At 34.6% G+C, this 20,791-nt stretch overlaps 1 protein-coding gene across 2 annotated transcripts in view; it reads left to right on the top strand.

Moving 5' to 3' along the window:
* Positions 1 to 12,811: 12,811 nt before the first annotated feature.
* LOC120079887 (ENHANCED DISEASE RESISTANCE protein (DUF1336)) overlaps positions 12,812 to 20,791 on the top strand; it is a 72,977-nt gene continuing 64,997 nt past the window's right edge. For both annotated transcript variants that reach the window (XM_039034332.2, XM_039034334.2), the window contains exons 1-4: positions 12,812 to 13,418; positions 14,509 to 14,583; positions 14,779 to 14,832; positions 20,619 to 20,684. In XM_039034332.2, coding sequence (XP_038890260.1) covers positions 13,194 to 13,418; positions 14,509 to 14,583; positions 14,779 to 14,832; positions 20,619 to 20,684 — 420 coding nt within the window. In that variant the 5' untranslated portion in view covers positions 12,812 to 13,193. The remainder of the gene's footprint in view (positions 13,419 to 14,508; positions 14,584 to 14,778; positions 14,833 to 20,618; positions 20,685 to 20,791) is intronic.

The following is a 20,791-nucleotide window of genomic DNA, read 5'->3' on the forward strand; positions in this document are numbered from 1 at the left end:
TGCTAATTACCTAGGGAATTAGGAAAACGTCATGGAGAAAATGGATTATGGATGAACGGAAATAGACAGAGAGATGATAATGGTGATGATCATAACAATTAATACTAAGATTAAGCGTCTGATACATGGTGTGAATGATAGAGTAAAGAAGATGAATACAAGTGATGAAATAAAGATTTAGAGACAAATACAAAAGAAGTGTTAACGTCTTGACATAGATTTGAATGGAGGTTATGCTTGCCGGCGTGTGGAAGTAATGAAGAGGAGAGCTTCCCTCTCAGGCTTGCTCTTCTAGTAAAAGTGACTTCGTACAGAGCTTCAAAGGCGGAGATTGGAAGGATTCTTTGCCCGGAGACTCATCTCTTGGCCTTGTCTCGTGATTTTTCCCGGATCTACTCTAGAAGTCGCTCAGACCAGTCTCTCTCACAGATCATTATATACACGTTTCTATGTATTCAAGTATATCTTTTAGTGAATTTGCATAAGCTATTTATAGAGGAAGCTTGGCTCTTTGACTTTGTGGTCCTCACTATATGGTTATGATACTTCCTGAAATGATGGAGTGAATATTCCTTCTGTTACGCCATCAACCTGTCAAAAATGCACAATCGAAAGCTGTACGCGTGTCAGAATCCTCCGCAAATGCGTTGCTCTTTACATCTTCGATCGATCGCGCATGCGGAATTGATTTTGATTACTGCATGCGGTTGAGATTGCGTTGATCACAAAGCTCTTGATTGATTGTTGCCTGCGCCGTCATTGCGTTGATCATCTCTTCATTCCTAATTGATAGGCGCAATGTGACGTAAATGCGTTGTTCACTTTATCTTTGAGCCATGAACGCATGTGGTGACTGATTTCCTACAAAACAGAAATTGAAACACTCTATTCTACCATCGCAATAGTGTTAGTGGGTGTATTCACGACATTTTATAAGTTTCGCATTTCTTAGCCAATTTGTATACTATCGACGCAACTTTTCTTTCTTTTAGCCGCAATATCTAAATAAAATAGTATAAATAACTTGTATTTCTACAAGTTATCAGTTATTCACGTACCGTTGGAGCTTTGAGCTATAAGTCCATAAGGTCCCCTTGGTAGATCAATGGATTTAGTTGAGGATCAGTTTTTGGTGTTGATTTGAAATGTTCAAATTGACAAGAGGTGTTTTGATTATATATGATATAATCGATATGATGTATGAGATACATCTAGTGGAGGATTGATGTAAATTAGATTTACATTAAGCACCATGGAATAGAAAAATGACTATGGTTTATATGTTTCATGAGATGAAATATTAAAACTATAGGTTATAAATATAGTATGATAAGTTGGTTATCATTTATATTTATAATAATATTAATTATTTGATAATTAATTATTTTTCTTTAATAACCAAGTGAGTGGGTGATTATTGAATTCATGGTAACCATGAGTTTAAAAAGAAAGTGGTTTTCTTAATTTTAGTACGAATGATTTACAAACTGCTAAAAAGTTTTTGTAAAAAGTTTTTTGAGTTTTCTTTCTCGCATAAAAGAAACTTACGTAGTTGTCAAGTGTTGTGAAAATGCTGATGTGTATGATGTTCTATGCTCGAAATGATGCGATACTACTTCTACATATACGTTAATTATGGATGTTTACGTAGTAAGCCATGCGTTGTCACAAGTTTCCTTACGATGGAACCAAGTTTAATTCCACCGCAAGTTTCTTGGTATGAACTGAGGTCGAACACAGGGACTATTTTAGGTTATTGTGGTATGTTCATGATATATGCGACCAGGTTTTTCAATCTTTAAAAATGGGTTTGTACAAGTATATAAATTGCGGTAAAATAAAGTAAGCAGTAAAAAATGCGCTAATAAAATAAAATATAATAAACCTAAGTTAGATGATACAAGATACAGGCTCATGATTCAAGATGTTGGGGTCAAGGTTGGCGGTGAAGGTTATGCAAAGAACGTGGAATGCGGCGGCAAGTCTTATGAACAGAATAGAAAGAGAAAGATAAATAATATAAACAGCGTAAGTTCTCAATTGCGTTGAAGCTAGAAATACTGTTTCGCTCCTCTTGGCGTACACCTTTCAGTGATCGGCCACGCTCCCATGAAACAGAGAATAACGTAATGAACGCAAGGTTGCTTCCATGTCTAGAAGTACTACTCGCTTTAGTTAACGCATTCTTCTAACCTTCTCTCGATAGATCAAAATGGAATCTTCACTTCTACTCTCACAGGTGAAGATGTCGTATAGCATGCCTTAGCTAAACGAATTTTATACCTTTAACACAGATTAAGTACTTGTTTGATTCATATTAACTATCAGGGGATTAAGAAGGCATCATGGAAAAAGTGATTAATAGAGGAATGGAAATAGACAGAGAATGGTATATGAAAGCTATCGAAACATTTAATATGTATATTAAGCGTTTGATACATGGTGTGTGAATGAAGAGATAAAGAGAAAGTGAAATACAATGATGAAAGAGACAGAACAGATACAAACAAGTGCCAATGTCTTGGCACTGATTCGATGGAGATCTGCTTGCCTGATAGGATGGATCTGATGGTAGGAAGAGTTTCCTTCTCAGGCTTGCTCCACCGGTAGCAGAGATCTATGCATAGGGCTTCCAATCGGGTGTTTGGCAGATTAGATCTGAGACTCACCTCTCGGCCTTTTCTCGTCTTCTTCTCGGATTTCTTCACTTAAGCACTCAGCTCAGCCTTTTCTTTCAACACTTTTGCAGCAATTAGCCCCGTATCAAGTAGCATGAGTTTTCTCTGAAATCTATGGGGTATTTATAGGTGCAGGTCTTTGACTCCGGCATTGTGATCCCTACTGATTGGTATGATAATTTCGAAGATGGAGAAATAATTATTCCTTCTGTTATGCAATCAGACCGTCAATTCTGCACAACCGTTAGTTATACACGTGTCTCAATCCTCCGCTTTTGCGTTGCTCAACTGCATCTTTCGATCATGGATTTGCATGCGGTGTTGTTTTTATTACCGCATGCGGTTGAAATACAGCTTTGGATCGACTGTCGTATTGCGTCGTCATTGCGGTAATCGTCTCTTCATTGTTGATTGATGGTCGCAATGTGACAGAGATGCGTTAATCAGTTTCTTGTGAGCCTTGAGCGCACGCGGTGACTTGGTTTCTTGCAAAACAGAGTAAAATTTGGCTTGTCTTCCATCTTTATGGTGTTAGTGGGTGTAATTGCAATCATTTATAAGTATTGTAATTCTAGCTAATTTTCATACAATCGGTGCATATTCACTAACTTTCAGCCGCAATATCTAGATAAGGTGGCATAAATAACTTGTATTTCTACAAGTTATTATCAAGTAAATACGGATTTACTAAACGACGGCTAGGGCTAGCTAAATGATCGTGCAGAGTAGAGCTAAACGATCGTGCAGTATTTACTAAATGATCGCATAGTTTTGCTAGACGATCGCTTGCCCTAAGTAAAAGATCGTGTAGTGTCTGTAGATGATCGAATAGGAAACACCGATCGCGTACACGACTGGGCAAGTGGGAGATGGTGGAGTCCTATCGTATAGATCGATGCCCAACCGTTTAGATAAAGCTAAGCGATCGTCTAGCAAAAGCTATGCGATCGTTTAACTTGGTCTGTCGCCTACAGACATTACACGATTGTTTACTTAGGGCAAACGATCGTCTAGCAAAACTATGCGATTGTTTAGTAAATACTGTACGATCGTTTAGCTCTACTTTGCACGATCCTTTAACTAGCCATAGCCGTCATTTAGTAAATTTGTATTTACTTGATGATTACATGAGTTTGTTTTACGCAAGAGAGAAAACTCAAAAAACTTTTTACGAAAATTTTTTAACAGTTTGTAAATCATTTGTACTAAAATTAGGAAAACCACTTTTCTTTTAAACTCACGGTTACCATGAATTCAATAACCACCCACGAACTTGGTTATTAAAGAAAAAGAATTAATTATCCAATAATTAATATTATTATAAATATAAATGATAACCAACTTATCATACTATATTTATAACCTATAGTTTTAATATTTCATCTCTTGAAACACATAAACCATAGTTCTTTTTCTATTCCATGGTACTTAATGTAAATCTCATTTACATCAATCCTCCACTAGATGTATCTCATACATCTATCGATTATATCATATATAATCAAAATACCTTTTGTCAATTTGAACATTTCAAATCAACACCAAGACTGATCCTCAACTGAATCCATTGAACTACTAAGGGGACCTTATGGACCTGTAGCTTGAAGCTCCAACGGTACGTGAATAACTAACTAAACTCTTTAGTCACAGGATCCATCATCCGTTAACTGTTAGGCACTCCACTAAAGATCGACAACTGAACTCTCCTTACCACAGATATATTATGTGTCCATCTTAACTAATCAATAATGTGACAACCCTTCACAGATCGCTCGTAAGTACAGCTAGCCCAACAACCATTATGCCCCTGTAGTTACATATGTCTCCTTAAGTACCACTGATCCCTCTAATGAACAAAAGTCATAGTCCTACTATGACTGAGTCTTCTCTTCCAAAGAGAAGTTGTGTACACTATGTTCAAGCCCCAAAATCAACTCTTAAGTGAGCAATCTCTCTACTTATCCCTGCTTCGGGAAATGAGTGAATTCCATCTTGTGGATTGAGTTTCCATCTCCCAGATTAGACAAGTTCCCAAAAAGGTAGGCATGTTGAGTTGGTAATCTGGCCACTCTCACCCATACTAATCAAAGGACCGCCCTCAAGGCATGAGTTTCCAAAATACTCAGGATCGAGGTCGTGTCACCTATGGTCGTTTAGGTGAGATGCAAGTCTCTAGTATCAACGACGTTATATATAGAGTCTAGTCATCTCGTGGTCCAGGTCTTATACAAACTCTTTGTATAGGACACTCCTGCTCGCACGTCTCCACATGAATGGTCAAGATCAACCATCTGTAGTAGTTTAAAACACTTGCAAATCTCTACAAAGCGGGTCGTATCCGTAGTGTCACCAGGATCAGGTATCCCACCTTAATCCTTATACCACAGACCTATTTAGGTTATCACTTAAGACATGATCCACTTTTATATCACATATACATGCTTAAGTTCACATAAGATAACCAAGGAGCTTTGTTTATTGGATATGAGTAAATGCCAGAATTAAATAACAATTATTTTATTCATTAAACAATGTGTATCTTTACAAAACAACGAGACTTCGGGAGAATTAGGACACCAATCCCAACACCCTTGGTAGCTTGGATATAAATTAAGAGTCAGTTTTTGGGTCAGTTTGAAATGTTCAAATTGACAAGAGGGAGTTCGATTATATATGATATAATTGAACTAGTTAATTATATATGATATAATTAACTTTATGTATGAGATACATTAATTTGGAAGAAATTAGATATAAATATGATTTATATCTAGTGGAAAATAATATTATTAATATATGATATTAATTCATAAGTTATGAATATGATGTGATCACATTCATTGGACGGTTAAAAGGGTAATGAGATGACGTCTCTTCTATTTTAATCACGGATGAATAAGTTGAAAGATCACTTTGAGACGCATAAATAGCTCACAGTGTGTTAAGCATGGTATGCGTGGACATTGAGTTGAAGTGTCTCAACGCTTAGAAAATATGTGCTTATACGATAGTTCCTGAATGATCACTTACATATACGATAGTGCTAAACGATCGCTTAACGATTACACCCGCGCGCGTTGTTTACTAAACGATCATTTGCCTTTTCCTAAGCGATCGTTTAGCACCCGATATTTAATAAATGATTGTATAGACGATCGCTTAGTTTTTCTACATGATCGATTAGACGATCGCTTACCTTTTCCTACACAGTCGTTTAGACAATCACTTACTTTTTTCCTACATGATCGTATACTTCACCTAAACGATTAAACATTTTGTCTATACGATAGACGAGCCTATCTCCCACTTGCTTGATCATTGTATACGACCTCTCTTCCTCCTTCCCTCTACCAAATCCGAACAAAGCCTACCCTTTAGATTCTCACTTAGGGTTCTGAGTGGTGGTATCATCTTCGTTTCCTTCTATTCATGTGGAAACTGTTCAAGGTAGGCGATTGAGTTTTGCTGAGCAATAGCTTACTATCTCAGCAAAAGCAAGATTTACTGTGAAGAAGAAGTCTTCAACTGGTATGATCTTTCGATCTCTTTAGCATTATGAATGTATTTTAGTATGTTTGAATGTATATGTGAAAATTCTGTCATAATGAATTGGAAAGATCCACTTCCGCTCGTAGGTACTCTTGAATAAGAGTTCCTTCAGAAAGCTACATAAATACTAGTAGCAGAGGAAAAAGAGGGTTATAGAGGCTGAATGTTGACCGTCAAATATTGAAGTTGTCTAAAATTGAACGGTCGAGATTGAACTTGACGACTGGGTTGGTGACAAAGAGTCAATCTGGAACAAACCTGAAATAAAGCTCGACGATGTTAGAAGGAGTCAAGCTCTCAGATCTTGACGAAGCTGGTACGAAGCTCGCGCTGGAAGGAGTCGACGATAGAGATAGAGAGGACGAGAGGACAAGCTACTAGAGATAGAGAGGACGAGCCATCAGAGGTATAGGTCTGAAAAGCTGTCGAATATGAAGAACAAGATCCACTTTTTTTTAAAAAAATAATAATAATAAAACCGACATTATACATCCGACTTCATTTTTTCCAACCGACATTAAAACCCAAAATTCTTGTAGTGTTTAGTCCTTATACTTTCGACATTGTAACAATTAGTTCCTAGAGTAATAAATTTTATCAAAATTATATGTCAATTTTTAATTATTTATGGTGTAAACTTTGTATTTTATAAAAATATTAAGTCTCTAATTAGTTTAACAGCTTATTTATGTTTGAAATCTCATTAAACCTTAATATTAATCTCTATGATAGGGACTAAATTGTTACGTAGTAAAGTTCAGGAACTAAATTGTTATAAAATTGAAAGTACAGGGACTCACTCGTTACAAAACAAAGGTCATAGACTAAATTGTTACGTATATAAAAGTTACTAAAAGTGATTTTTAACCTATTTTTTATTTAGAAAAAAAAAATCATCTTTTTATTATTCTCTCCTCCTTCCAACCTGCGATATTTAACTCATTCCCAAAGTTCGAGTGTGAGGGAGTGAAAAAGGTTGCTTTTCAAAAGCAAGCAAAAACGAAGTACAATGAAGAAAAAAAAATACTCCCAAGGAGGCTCCTGAGTCTAGCTCACTATGATAGATAGATAAATCGCGATCTTATAACTTAAAAGTGAGGCTAATATTAGGAGTGATTTTAGATCAAAGAGCATAATCGACATCCAACAAAATCTACAAACAATGGATCAAGGAAGAAGGGAAACTCAAATCAAATATCACGCCCCATAACCCAATTAGGCTTAAAAAGTTGCCTAATCCTGTATCAGACATCATTGTCTTATTTCTATATCCTAATTTTATTTCAAATCTTAATTTTGTTGCCATAAGTCAGACTTCTCTTATAAATATATTATTGTAGTTTCAAAAAAAGTAAATTAATTTTCACTCTCAAATCCCAAAGCTTCCACACTATTTTACTCTCTAACTAAAACATCAAAATGTGTAGCAAACATTCATTTTACTGGTCAAGTAGAATAACTAAAATAGTATGAAATTCTAGCTCTTCAAGTACATAAACTAAAACAATATTTTAACTTTTTTTTCTTTTTCTTTTTTTTTAATACTCTTTTAGTTAGTTTGTCCCATAAATAATGATTTACATTTTTTTTTCCAACAACAACTTTTTTTTTTTTTACATTTTTAAAAGTTAATAGTATTAACTAATCTTTTTAAACTATTTAAATGAATATCATTATTAGTACAAAATTAGGAGGACCTTTTTTAAATATAAAGAAATATTTAAAAATACATATACTTTATATCAAAAAGTTCTAACTTTTTGCTAATAAAATATAAATATTTTTTAGATTTTTTTATTTATAAGAATTTTTCAAATTGAGAGTCGAATAGTCTTTTCTATAATTTCGTTCTTCTAATTTAATTAGATGAAATTTTATTTTTAACAAAAGTGATACTTTCTATTCCGTTTAACTAATGAATTATTATTTTATTTGTTAAAATAAAATATTTATATTCGATATCATATACAAATAAGATTGATTTGTGATTTTATAATACAAATTTATTTAATCCTTTTAGTCAATAGAGTTTTATTTTAGTTAGTAACATTTTTTAGGAAAGTTAATAATAGTTAATGCATATCAAATAAAATTCATTATGGTTAAATATAATTTATTAAATTTGTTTTTTGATTTAATTGTTTTTTAACTAATTATTTTAGTTAGTCATTGTTTGTTAATATAAATGTCAACATTTAAAATACCAAAATATATATATCCATAAACATTTTAAACCTATTTTTTCAAAACTTTTAAGACTAAATGGAATATTTATAAATGTTAAATCTATTAAAGAAAACTCGACGATTAAAAAACTAATTTTTTCATTACTGTAAAATAATTTATTTGTAGTACAATTGAAGGAATGAAATGTTGAATCTTCAACCTTGAGAGAGGTACCAATTGTCATCAATCTAAACTCACTTTGACATTATGTTATACTCAGTGACAAATTCAGAACTTAGTTAGTTGGCCACGTATAAAAGCGACTTTCAATGCAAATGTCAGACATTGATTTCAATGATTTATTTAGAAAACTGATAAAACGGGAAAGGTATTAGGTCAAGTTCATTGTCAAACAAGAAAAATTCATCCCTAAAGTAGTAAGGTTGCTCTCTAAGAAAAATAACATACTAATTAATTATAAATAATACTGACTAAATATTGATTAATCTAAATTAGCAATCAAACTAAATATTAACTAAAATATACTAATTATCTTATATTTTCTTAATAAAAAAAACAATCTACTATTGAAAATTTGTTGCTCCTTGATATCTTTAAAAATGGTGGATCTGGGAGGTAAAAGTTTTAATTTGAAACCGGTTTCCTACTGTTTGTGTGTTAGGTTTTGGCCACTAATTAATGTGAGTGGTAGGTTGAATTGAGTTTAAATACTATTTAAACTCAATTTAATTGTAAACAACCATTATTAAATAATGAATCAATCTAACTCAACCATTCAAATATTTGGATTTATTTCAGTTTAACTTGTTTTAGTTACTCGAATAATTTATTTATATTTTTATCTTCTAAAAAATAAAAATTTAAAATTAATAATAAATTCACGTTGGTTTGATTTATTTCCTGCGATATAATACTAGGACTAGCGATGGATTGGAATTCATTAATGGTGGCCGGTGGTCTCTTGATGTATTGAATTGTCCAATAATTAGAGGCCTTGGTTCGTTATTGCTCACTCAATTATGGAGTGCCTATTGTATTATCGAAACTCAATGATGAAGGTGGTAAAATATGATTACGAAAATGCAACATAATTTATAATACATATAATATAAAATACTATATTCTAAACATTTTTCTAAAACATATTTCAAATTTAAAATCTTAATATATCAGTAGCCCGTTATTTTTAGAATATTTACATTATTTAAACCATAGAATCTAAAATAATTTTAAATCAACATGATCCAGATTACATGATGTTGCCATATTCACTGGACTAAAAAGATAAAATAAACGGTAAATATCAATTTAAACTCTTGAATTTTGAAGCTATATCAATTTAAATCCTAAATTAATAATTATATCAATTTAAGTCTTGAAATTTAAGAATTATATCAAATTAAATCTCAAATTAATAATTGTACCAATTTAACCCCTAACCTTTCATAAATGTATCCAAATAAAATATAATGGATGGTTTAAATTGATATACTCATGAAAGTTCATGATTTAAATTGATACACTCATAAAAGTTCAAGGTTAAAAATGAGACAATTATTAATTTACGATTTAACTTGATACAACCATCTATGGGTGACCACACTAGACTGAAAAACCGAGTCGACCGACCAAACTAAAGTTAGTCGGTCGGAGAAGGAGAGGGGTCGGTCAGTATCAGTTTGGGGAAATTCTAAAAAAATAAAATAAAGAATAAAATTGATTGATCGACTTTTACTCCTCAACGATCGAGGTCGATTTGAACCTTTACTAAATGAGTATAGCCGATTCGGTGACGAATTGGTTGAAAAATTGATTTCGATTTACCGATGCTCACCTCTACAATCCTCAAAATTCAAAGTTATAAAACAATATTTACCCTAAAATAAAATTCATTTTTCTTTTCAAACAACTCGAGATTTTAAGTGAATTCGAATCGATGTTAATTAACTTATCTTTTTCTCTAAAATGTTAGAGGTTCTACCTCCATTAGTTAATGATATTTTGGTGTACTTAAAAAAATCTTGAGATTTTAAAAAGCTAACGTGAAGAAACTTCTGTGAGACTCCTTTAACTACTAAAATATTTATTTTTTAATAATAAATCAAACAGCGGTAGCAACGTAGCAGAGATATAAATGTCAATTATTTATTGCCCATGAACAATCAGTCCACATATAAATTAATTCAATAAAATCATTTGGCCGAAAAAAAATAAAAATAAAAGATTATGTGGCGATCCATCCGCCGACCAAAAGTCATGGCCGACCAGCCGGTCTAATCCATCTCCATAATATAATACTACTACTACTTCCTAATTAATCGTGATTATATATAACTTGATGGATGTTACAAATTTTATGCTGTTTTTTTTCTCAGTATAACAACAGTAAAAATAGAAGATCGAACCATCAATTCTAAGATAAAATATCATATTAATTATCGTTTTTTAGACGAAAGAACAAGAAACAACTCAATTAATCACTCGTTTACCTTCTCAACAGATGAAAGAGGTAAAAAAAAAAACATGTCAATTACCGTTGAATTAAGTTAATTTTAACCATTTTTATTCTAACTTAATTAAGTTCGTATTAGTTAACGTATTTCATGTTTCAAATTTAAACTTTATTTTAATTTAACTGCTTTTGTTCATCCATTTTCTCATCTATATATATATATATCATCAATTTAGACACGTATATATATTATATATAATTTTCAAGACATATGTGTAATCTTTTAATTGAGATATTTTTAATTAGATAAATATATAACAACATAAAAGCCCTATAATTTGTAGAGAATATCCTTGTTTGAGGTGTGTAATATTTTATTTAGGAATGCAAGTCTACATACATTAACATGTACAACTGGATATTGTTGCAAAAATAAAGACATGTATAATACTTATTCAAATTTATGATTAATAAATATCGTGTCATATATATTTTGTAATAACTCAACGATAGTCAATATGTACTATTTTTCTTGAAGTCGAAAGTTTGAATATACGTATATATTTGTTGGGCTAACAAACTCTCACGAATAAAAGAAGAATAAAATTGCAAATTTAATCCTTATGGTTTGAAGAAAATTAGGATTTTGTGCCCGCCATTTATAATTATAATTTAATCCTTACAATTTGATAAATTTTTTATTAATAATTAGTATAGTAGGGACTATGTATGAGAATATGATCAAATCATAAAAAATTAAAGTCTAACTTTTAAAATCATAGGAACTACATTCTATTTTTTTTTTTTTTTTTAATTATAGAGGTCAAGTTTATAATTAATCAAAAAAGACAAACCCTCTATATAGTAATACAAATGATAAAGGTAACAGAAATCTAATAATTTACTTTCATAAAAATAAAAAGATAAAAGAAAAAAGTCATAATAATTTATTTTTATAAATTTTGATGTTACCATTAATGAATCCACAAAATAAATGTGGAATTAATCAATTCCAATTTTTCCATTTACTTCTTGGAAAAGATCATTATCATAATTACGAACTTAATCCAATAATAATTTACATGACATTTTTTTATAGGAGTTTTAGGTTCAATTCACGTCCACGATATTGTATAAAAAAAATGATGTAAAGTAAAAGGTACATAAAGCTAAATTTTAAAACAACTTTTAGTAGAACATTTTATCCTTTCCACTACCCACAAAATGTCCTCAAAGAATATACCACGTATTAGAATGCAACGCATGTCAACTTTATAATCACACATTTTATTGTAACTTTAAACTTAACATACAAATCTAAACTTATATTTAACCATTGGTATTAATTAGCACATAAACTTTTCTTAAAGAAAAAACAAACAAACAAATAAACTAAACTTGACTTGTGTCTCATTTCTTTTTTCAAATATTCGAATCCATAATCAAGAGATTCACATACATATGTCTCGACTCAATAGATTAGATTTCAATTTATTTTCTCTAATCTTCTGTTAATTTTGTTAATTACCAAAGCATGCATAGCATTGACGTACGAATGCATTTGTGACAGATACTATACTAAAAAAATTTAATAGACATTAGACTTGTACTATCAATTTTGAGATAAGTCTGACAAAAACATATTATTCTAAAAAGAAAAATTGTTTTAAATATCGAAACTACTGAAAATTTTACAAACATAACAAAAGTCATAGTCTATTAGTAATAGATATTGATAGATGTATATTAGTGTCTAATACTAATAGATTGCGATATTTTGTCATATCTATAAATATTTTGTTTCATTTATTATATTTGAAAATGGAGTAAGAGAATTTCCTTTTAACCCTATTTTTAACCATAAATATTAAAATAATATTATTTTTTTAAAAAAATAAATCTTCGAAAACAGTCCTAAAAAATGTTTAAGTTCAATAATTAAATAATCAACAGCGCAATGACCGCTTATTTTTAACATGTAAAGATTACATTCACAAAAAGAAAAATATTAAAAAAGGAACAAAGAAAGAAAGGGGAAAAAAAAGCGAACAGTTAAAAAAAAAAAAAAAAAAAAAGCGAACGGTTGTTCGTTCGTTCGTTGGTCAGAGGTCCGACGCGGAATCATTTTCAACCTTTGTCGTCATCTCGTAGTTTGACGAACCAACCCCATCTCCCTCCAAATTCCACATTCTCCCTCTCACTGCGTTCAATCCTCAACTCCCATTATCCTAACCGATTTTCAAGCCTTCCGATCACGCTTTCACCTCACTTTCATCTCTGCTTCACGCAGATTTCCGATCAAAATCACCGCCAGAGGGGGATTGGGGATGGAGCCGTCGTCGTTAAAAAAGGCGGGAAGCGAGAGTGAAGGGTCGGGGAATAGTTTTAGCGGAGGAGGACGAGAGGAGAGGGGTTCGTTTGAGTATTTCGGTTGGGTGTATCATATTGGAGTTAATTCCATTGGGCATGAGTATTGCCATCTTCGATTCCTCTTTATTCGTCGAAAGTACGTTGAGTTGTACAAGCGTGATCCTCACGAGAATCCTGGCATTGTAAGATTTTTTTTTTTTTTTTTTTTTTTTCGTTTCCTTTTTTCTCTTTACCTTTTATTTTAATGTTTGGTTGGTAAGATTAAGATGTACTGTGAATGTTTATTCTGTTCGTTTGGTTGAAATTAATTGCTTGCTTGATACACTGCCGGGGATTAAAGGTTTCTATACGTTTTCTTGGCGTTCTTGTTATAAACTAATTTCACTTTGAGGGTGATCACATGCGCTCCATTTTCATTTTAAGATGACATTTCCGAGTTGTTTTCTGGACATTTGCAATTTTCGTATCGTTGAATTTGATCGAGATGTTTGTTTGTTTGTTTTGTTTTTTTTCGACAATTTGTGGAGGTAGGGATCAAATCTCTAACCTCGAGGTTGATAGTACATACTCGATGCTAGTTAAGTTATACTCTTTTTGGCAGGTTATTTTCTTTTGACATAGCTTGAGAATGTAAAAATATTGATGCTTACTACAAACGAAAACCTCTCTTGATGGGTGGAAGTCGAGCATATGAGCAATGACTTTATTTTAGTCCATAAGCTTTCAAGACTATCCCATTTTGGTTCCGAACTTTTTAAATATTTATTTTAATCCTTGAATTTTCAGGGTTATTCTATTTTCATCTTTGAACATTTAAAATATCCATTTCAGCTTATGAAGTTAAGAAAACAACTTATATGGTCCTTAATTAAAACAGATGACATGGCTATGAGCATGTCTATTTGTTTGTTGATAAATTGGAGCCATATAAGTTGGATAAGGACAATTATTTCGTGCATCAATAGATAACAAAATAACAAAGGAGTAAAATGGTTGTTCTTTTATGAAGTTAAGTGATTGTAATAGACATTTTGAAATGGAATTTAAAATCTTATTGTATCAGCAACAATGAGGCAGCTTCCTCTATGATTGGATTAGTATCATGTCCTTCTACAATAATGTATATTATGGAATTAACTTTCAATAAATGTGCCCAGAACTTGGTTTGCAATTCCCTGTTTTTTTTTTTCCTTGCTCATCAATGTCTCTACATTGTGCTCTCTCTCTTAAATTTTATTTTTTATGTGTGTTCATTTTTACTTCTTTTTGTAGAAACCTATCAGGAGAGGTGTTGTGGGGCCGTCACTTATGGTTGAAGAGCTTGGACGTCGAAAAGTTAACCATGGGGTAAGGAAATGGTATATCTATTATCAACTTGTAAATCTATTGTTGGATTATCAGATTCATTTTATAAGATTGTTTAGTGACAATATTTTTTGTCATCAAGTTCTTCAATTGATCTCACAGTACCATTACATTCAAATCTTAATGATCTGCGGAAGAAAATGGGAGCTAAGTTGGTAATTATGTTTGTTATTGCAGGACGTTTATGTCTTACGAATTTATAATCGGTTGGATGATTCTAAGAAAGGAGAAGTAAGTGACGGTTTCACAAAAACTTATCTTCTTAATTTTTGTGTTTGAGATATAACTTTCCTTATTGCTATTTTTGTCAAATTGAAAACTTGGTAACCTAGTCATTTGATATTTTGTTTTGGCGTCATTTCATGCTTTCCCCCCTTGTGAATTGGATCACTTAAATTAAAATTTTCTATGTTCCATGTCTAAGGTGGTTCATTCTTATATGAGTAAGTTCTTGGTAGTTAAAAATAAGACCGAGCTTTAGATGAATTGTACAGAAAGAGTGCAAGAAAAGTAAGATTGAAGTGTTGTTTTCTGATTCCATCGAGTAAGGGGCTCTCCCTTTTTTAACATTTTTCTTCTTCTAACAAAAGGTCGTTTCATAAAAAGGAAAAAACCACCGACTGTTCATACATGAACCTTAATAGCGAAGAAAATATGTAGGAGTACTACAGTTAGGTATCCGGTCCACATGCATTCAGAAAGAAATACCCAACAAGCAATGCAAAATAACCATAACAGAATGCCCCAAATAGTATATTGAGTAAAAGGACAAGGAAATAGTTGAATACAAGTCTTAGAAAGGAAATAAGAGCTCAAAGAAAGAGACAACAATGAAAGTAAATTGCAGGAAAAGAAAACACGCCAACTAGCCAATTCGAGAGGGTTGGGAAAACTCTCCTCTAAAAGCTTAATCAGCTTTTACCAAAAATAGCCTGACTCCCTCATTCCCTCATTCCCTTTTATAGTAAAGTTAGTGGTCCCCTCCCCTAACTAATTTTCACGTTCCACTTCCTCTGCTGGTAATATGCTTGGTAGAATCCCTTTTCTGTCCTTCCTCTTGTATGTATGAATCACTGGAGGTCTAACAATACCACCCGCCTCGAGGTGCACCTTGTCCTCAAGGTGGAAAGTGGGGAATTGCTTGTTCATTTGGTACACCGATTCCCAAGTGGCCTCACTCTCCGAAAGGTTTTTCCACTTCACCAAACATTCGTTATTGTTAGTTCTCCATTCCAACGTACCCCAAGGATGGATTTTGGCACAACTTGGAGCTCGAATTCTTCAATCAACACCGAGGGGTGATGTTGCACATGTGCCGCTTTCCCTAACTTTTTTTTAGTTGTGAGATGTGGAAAACGTTATGAATATTGGCCTCCTCAGGCAGTTCTAATCTGTAAGCCACCTCTCCAATTCATTCAAGCACTTTGTAGGGGCCATAAAAACGGGAAGCAAGTTTCTCACATCTCTTTCTAGCTAACGAACGCTGCTTGTAAGTTCGTAATTTCAAGAATACCTCATCACCAATTTCAAACACTAATTCCTGCCTCTTTGAGTCCACTTGTTTTTTTCATTCGGTTTTGGGCTACCACCAAATGTTCTTTCAATGCACGGAGGGCTGCATCCCTTGCCATTAACTTTTGTTCCACCAAATCATTTGACATTTTATTCTCTCCATAAGATATAAGGGGCAGGAGGGCACACCCAAAAACTGCCTGGTACGAAGTGGTTTGTATAGATGCGTGGAATGTCGTGTTATACCAGAGTTCTGCCCACGGGATCCAATTACTCCACTTTATTGGTTGTTCATTGCAAAAAACATCGCAAGTAGGTTGCAAGACAACGGTTGACCCATTCTGTTTGTCCATCCGTTTGGGGATGGAAAGCAGTACTTCTCTTCAAGACTGTGCTCATCATTGCAAATAGTTCCTTCCAAAAGTTACTGAGAAAGATCTTATCTCGATCGGTAATTATGGAACATGTGAAGTAATCCGGAGTGTCCTCCTAAAACAGAGTCATGGAACATGTGAATTAAAGCTGGTATTAGAGATGAAGATTTCGAGAGAACTAACCTTCTCTTGTATAGGAGTTTTCCATGATGCCACTGGTAGTTGGGTTTGCCCTCCAGATCTTCCTTCAATTTTGCTGTGATACGCTGTAACTCTTCATCCCCTTCGACTTCCTTCAAGGCCACCTCCACATCCACCAAAGTTGGGTTGGATAGGAGGTAAGCGTGACAAGGCATCAACGGCTTTATTTTGCAACCCAGGTTAATATAGGATTTCAAAGTCATACCCCATTAGCTTGGTAAGCCAACATTGAAATTGTGGTTGCACTTCACGTTGTTCCATTAAAATTTTAACGCTTTTTTATCAGAAATCACGGTGAACTTGTTACCAAGAAGATAATGTCTCCATTTCTGCACAGCCAAGACCACTGCCATCAATTCTCTCTTGTAAATCAACTTCTCTTGAGCCCAGGGCGATAATTGTTGATTGAAGAAGGCAATAGGTTTGAGATTCTGAGATAGGACTGCCCCCACTCTAGACGTTGAGGTATCTATTTCAATCACAAACGACTGAGAAAAATCAGGCAACGCCAATACGGAAATTGTTGTCATGGCCATCTTTAATTCCTCAAAGGCCTTAGAAGTAGCCTCGTTCCATCTAAACGAATTCTTTTGCAACAACCGAGTCAATGACGCTGCAATTTCCCCGTACCCCTTCACAAAACGTCTATAATACCCCGATGACAATCCCAGGAACCCCCTAAGCTCTGAAATGTTCTTTGGTTGAGGCCATTGCAACATCGCGTTAATCTTCTCATCATCTGCCTCCACTCCTTGTTGAGATATCCAATGTCCCAAGAACTATATTCGGTATTGGCAAAAGGTGCACTTCTTTCTGTTAGCAAATAGATGGTTATCCAAAGACAATCGCTAAATGTAGTTCATGAGTAGTAATGTCGAGGCTGTAGACCAATATATCGTCGAAGAATATCAAAACGAAACGCTGGAGGAATGGGCGGAAGATCCGATTCATCAGTGACTGGAACGTAGGAATTCTCAACGTCCTTCATGGGTGCAGAACGCCGTCTTCTCTATGTCCTCCTCTCTCACTTGTATTTGATGATATCCGGAACATAAATCCAATTTCGAGCAGACTGCAGAGTCGTGCAACTCATCCAACAACTCTTCAATAATCGGAAAAGGAAACTTGTCAGCCATGGTCACTTGGTTCAGCTTACGATAGTCTACACAGAACCTCTAGCTTTCATCCTTCTTCTTCACTAGGAGAACCAGGCTAGAGTAGGGGCTACGACTTGGTCGTATGATTCTTGCTTGTAGCATTTCATCCACCAACTCTTTGATTTCCTCCTTCTGAGCATGACCGTACTTATAAGGCCTAACATTATCTGGTGCTTGTCCTTCCCTGATCACTATTTGGTGGTCAGCGGCCCGCTTCGGGCTAGTGTTTCCAGCGTTCCGAACACATCTTCACTTTCATTCAAAAGCGTTTGAATCCTCACCGGAAGAGCCTCTGTGTTTCCTTTGTCTACCCCATGCACATCCTCTGCTTCCCCTTCAATTTCAATGTTATGGAATTCAATAAAAAATCCTTGGTCTTCCTCTTCCCATATCTTGGATAAGGCTTTCAACGATACTTCAGTTTTGGTTAGAGAAGGATCCCCTCGGAGGGTTATCTATTTATCGTTGATCGCGAACGACATCGTTAGGGATGGCCAATGCACTCCCATGAACCCTGTTGTAAACAACCATTGCATTCCTAACACCACATCTATCCTCCCCAGGTTGATTGGAAGAAAATCGGTTGTCACCACTAAATCGGGTAATTTTACCACTACCGCTTTACAAATTTCGTTACCTTTGATTGCCGCTCCATTACCGATAACCACTCCGTATTTGGAGGTCTCAAATAGGGGTAATTTTAATTATGTAACGAGCCTTTGATGGATGAAGTTATGCGTGGCCTCGCACTCAATCAATACTTTGACTTTCTTCCCTTCGGTCGTTCCCTTCAACTTCATCGTTCCTCTCTTGGAGAATCCGAGCATGCACCTCTATGATATTTCTGCTTCCTCCATCACCTCGAACGTATTAAGCTCCAAAACTTCTTCGCCTTTCGTTGTATCTACTTTGTCAAATTCCACATCATCATTGGCGATGAACAACATTAGCTCCCAATTCTTTTTTACCTTGCAGCAATGTCCTTGTGAATATTTGTCATTGCAATGGAAACAAAGACCCTTCTCGAGTCTTTCTCGGTATTCGCTATCGGATAATCTCTTCACAGCCGGATCTTTCTTCACAGAGTTTCCCTTCACTGGAATGGAGATTTGTCGAGTTCCCCCAATTTTAGTCCCCTTAGAGTTTGCCTTAATCATAGCGTGATTCGTTTTATTCCCGGTTTGGGCTTCCCCTTTCGCAGGCCCAATTTCCCTAAAATCTTTCAGGGCCAACTTAAGGGCCAGATTTCGGTCGTTAACTAATTGGGCTTCCTTCATACATGCCTCTAAGCCCATTGGATGACGGCTGATCACCTCTACCTACAACTTCTATTCCAGTCCATTTAGGAAGGCATCCCTCAAAACGTCCTCTGCCATGTCTGGTAACGGTGCTGAGTAGGTGCCAAATTTTTTTACGTAATCGGCATAGGTACTTTTTTGCCTAATCCAAAGCAATTGAGCACTCAAACTCCCTTCAGCGGTAGGTCGGAAGTGTTCGAACATCCTCTTCTTCATCTCGTTCCACGACGCAATCAGATTCCTATTATGGCTCCATCGGAACCAATCCACCTCATCCGGAGCAAAACTAATCACGACAACCTTCACTTTCTCTATCTCATTTAACTCATGGATCTCAAAATAGTGTTTCGTCCTGTACACCTATGACTCCGGATTCTCCCTTGCGAAGATCGGCATCTCCAATTGTTTGTACTTACTCTTATCCCCCCTTGCTCTATGAATCGTAGCTGAGTCCGCTTCTTCTGTCTTCCCTTTCATTTTCGAACGCGATCCCTCGGCAACTACCAATTCATCGTTTTTCCTCACTAAACTACTTTCCCGAACTTCCTTTGATAATTTCTCAAAGCATTTACAAAGGCATACTATCACTCCCTTCATCTCCGCAATGTCCCTCTTGTTCGTTTCCATTCTCTCCTCCATTTGTTTTTGCACCATTTGCCTTGTTCGCCCCAGGATGTTAGGGCTCTGATACCAATTTGTTAGGTATCCGATCCACTTGCACTCAGAAATACCCTCCAAGCAATGCAAAAATAACCCGAACAAGATGCCCCAAATAGTATATAGATTAAAAGGACAAGGAAATAACTAAATATAAGTCTTAGAAAGGAAATAAGAGCTCAAAGCAAGCCAATTTGAGAGGGCTGGAAAACTCTCCTCTAAAAGCTCACTCAGCTTTTACCAAAAATAGCCTGATTCCCTCATTCCCTCATTCCCTTTTATGGTAAAGTTAGTGGTCCCCTCCCCTAACTAATTTTCCCGTTCCACTTCCTTTGCTGGTAATATGCTTGGTAAAATCCCTTTTCTGCCCTTCCTCTTGTATGTATGAATCACTGGAGGTCTAACAACTACACTGGACTTACTGAATCAATGTAAACCTCTCCTGCTTGAGGAAACATTTTTCCATCTTCTAATATGACAAGTTATGAGGTTCTCCTAAAGTTTCTCTTTATTTGATGAAATAGTTTCTCATTAATATACACGGAATTAGACGATAAAAATTTTCCTCAGACAGAGTCTTTTTGGTAACTATAATCTCGTAAACTTTTGGGAGTCTATATAGATGAATTGTGCATTTGTTTTACATCCTCATTTTGGTGTCAGACATACTCCATTGCTATCTCTTCTTCTTGTAACTAATTTATAATCAATGGGGCTTCCTTTTTCTTTTTTAGTGGATAAAAATTATGGGATGCATCTAGGAAAAAGTTGTCCCTTTAGTGCATGTGCGTTTATATGTTTTTTTTCCTCCCCTTAAGATTGCTTGTGCTACGGCTGGAGAGGTCAGAAAATGGATCGAGGCATTTGATCACGCCAAGCAACAGGTACAAAATTCTCAAGTGGAAGGTTAATTAATTTTTATGTTTGGATGGGCAATAAATGTAACCAGAACAGGCGACGATTTATCATTACCTGTTAACAAGAATGCAAC

This window comes from Benincasa hispida, chromosome 6 (genome assembly GCF_027475165.1).
Source record: "Benincasa hispida cultivar pf3 chromosome 6, pf3_genome.v1.1, whole genome shotgun sequence".
Classification (NCBI taxonomy): Eukaryota; Viridiplantae; Streptophyta; class Magnoliopsida; order Cucurbitales; family Cucurbitaceae; genus Benincasa; species Benincasa hispida.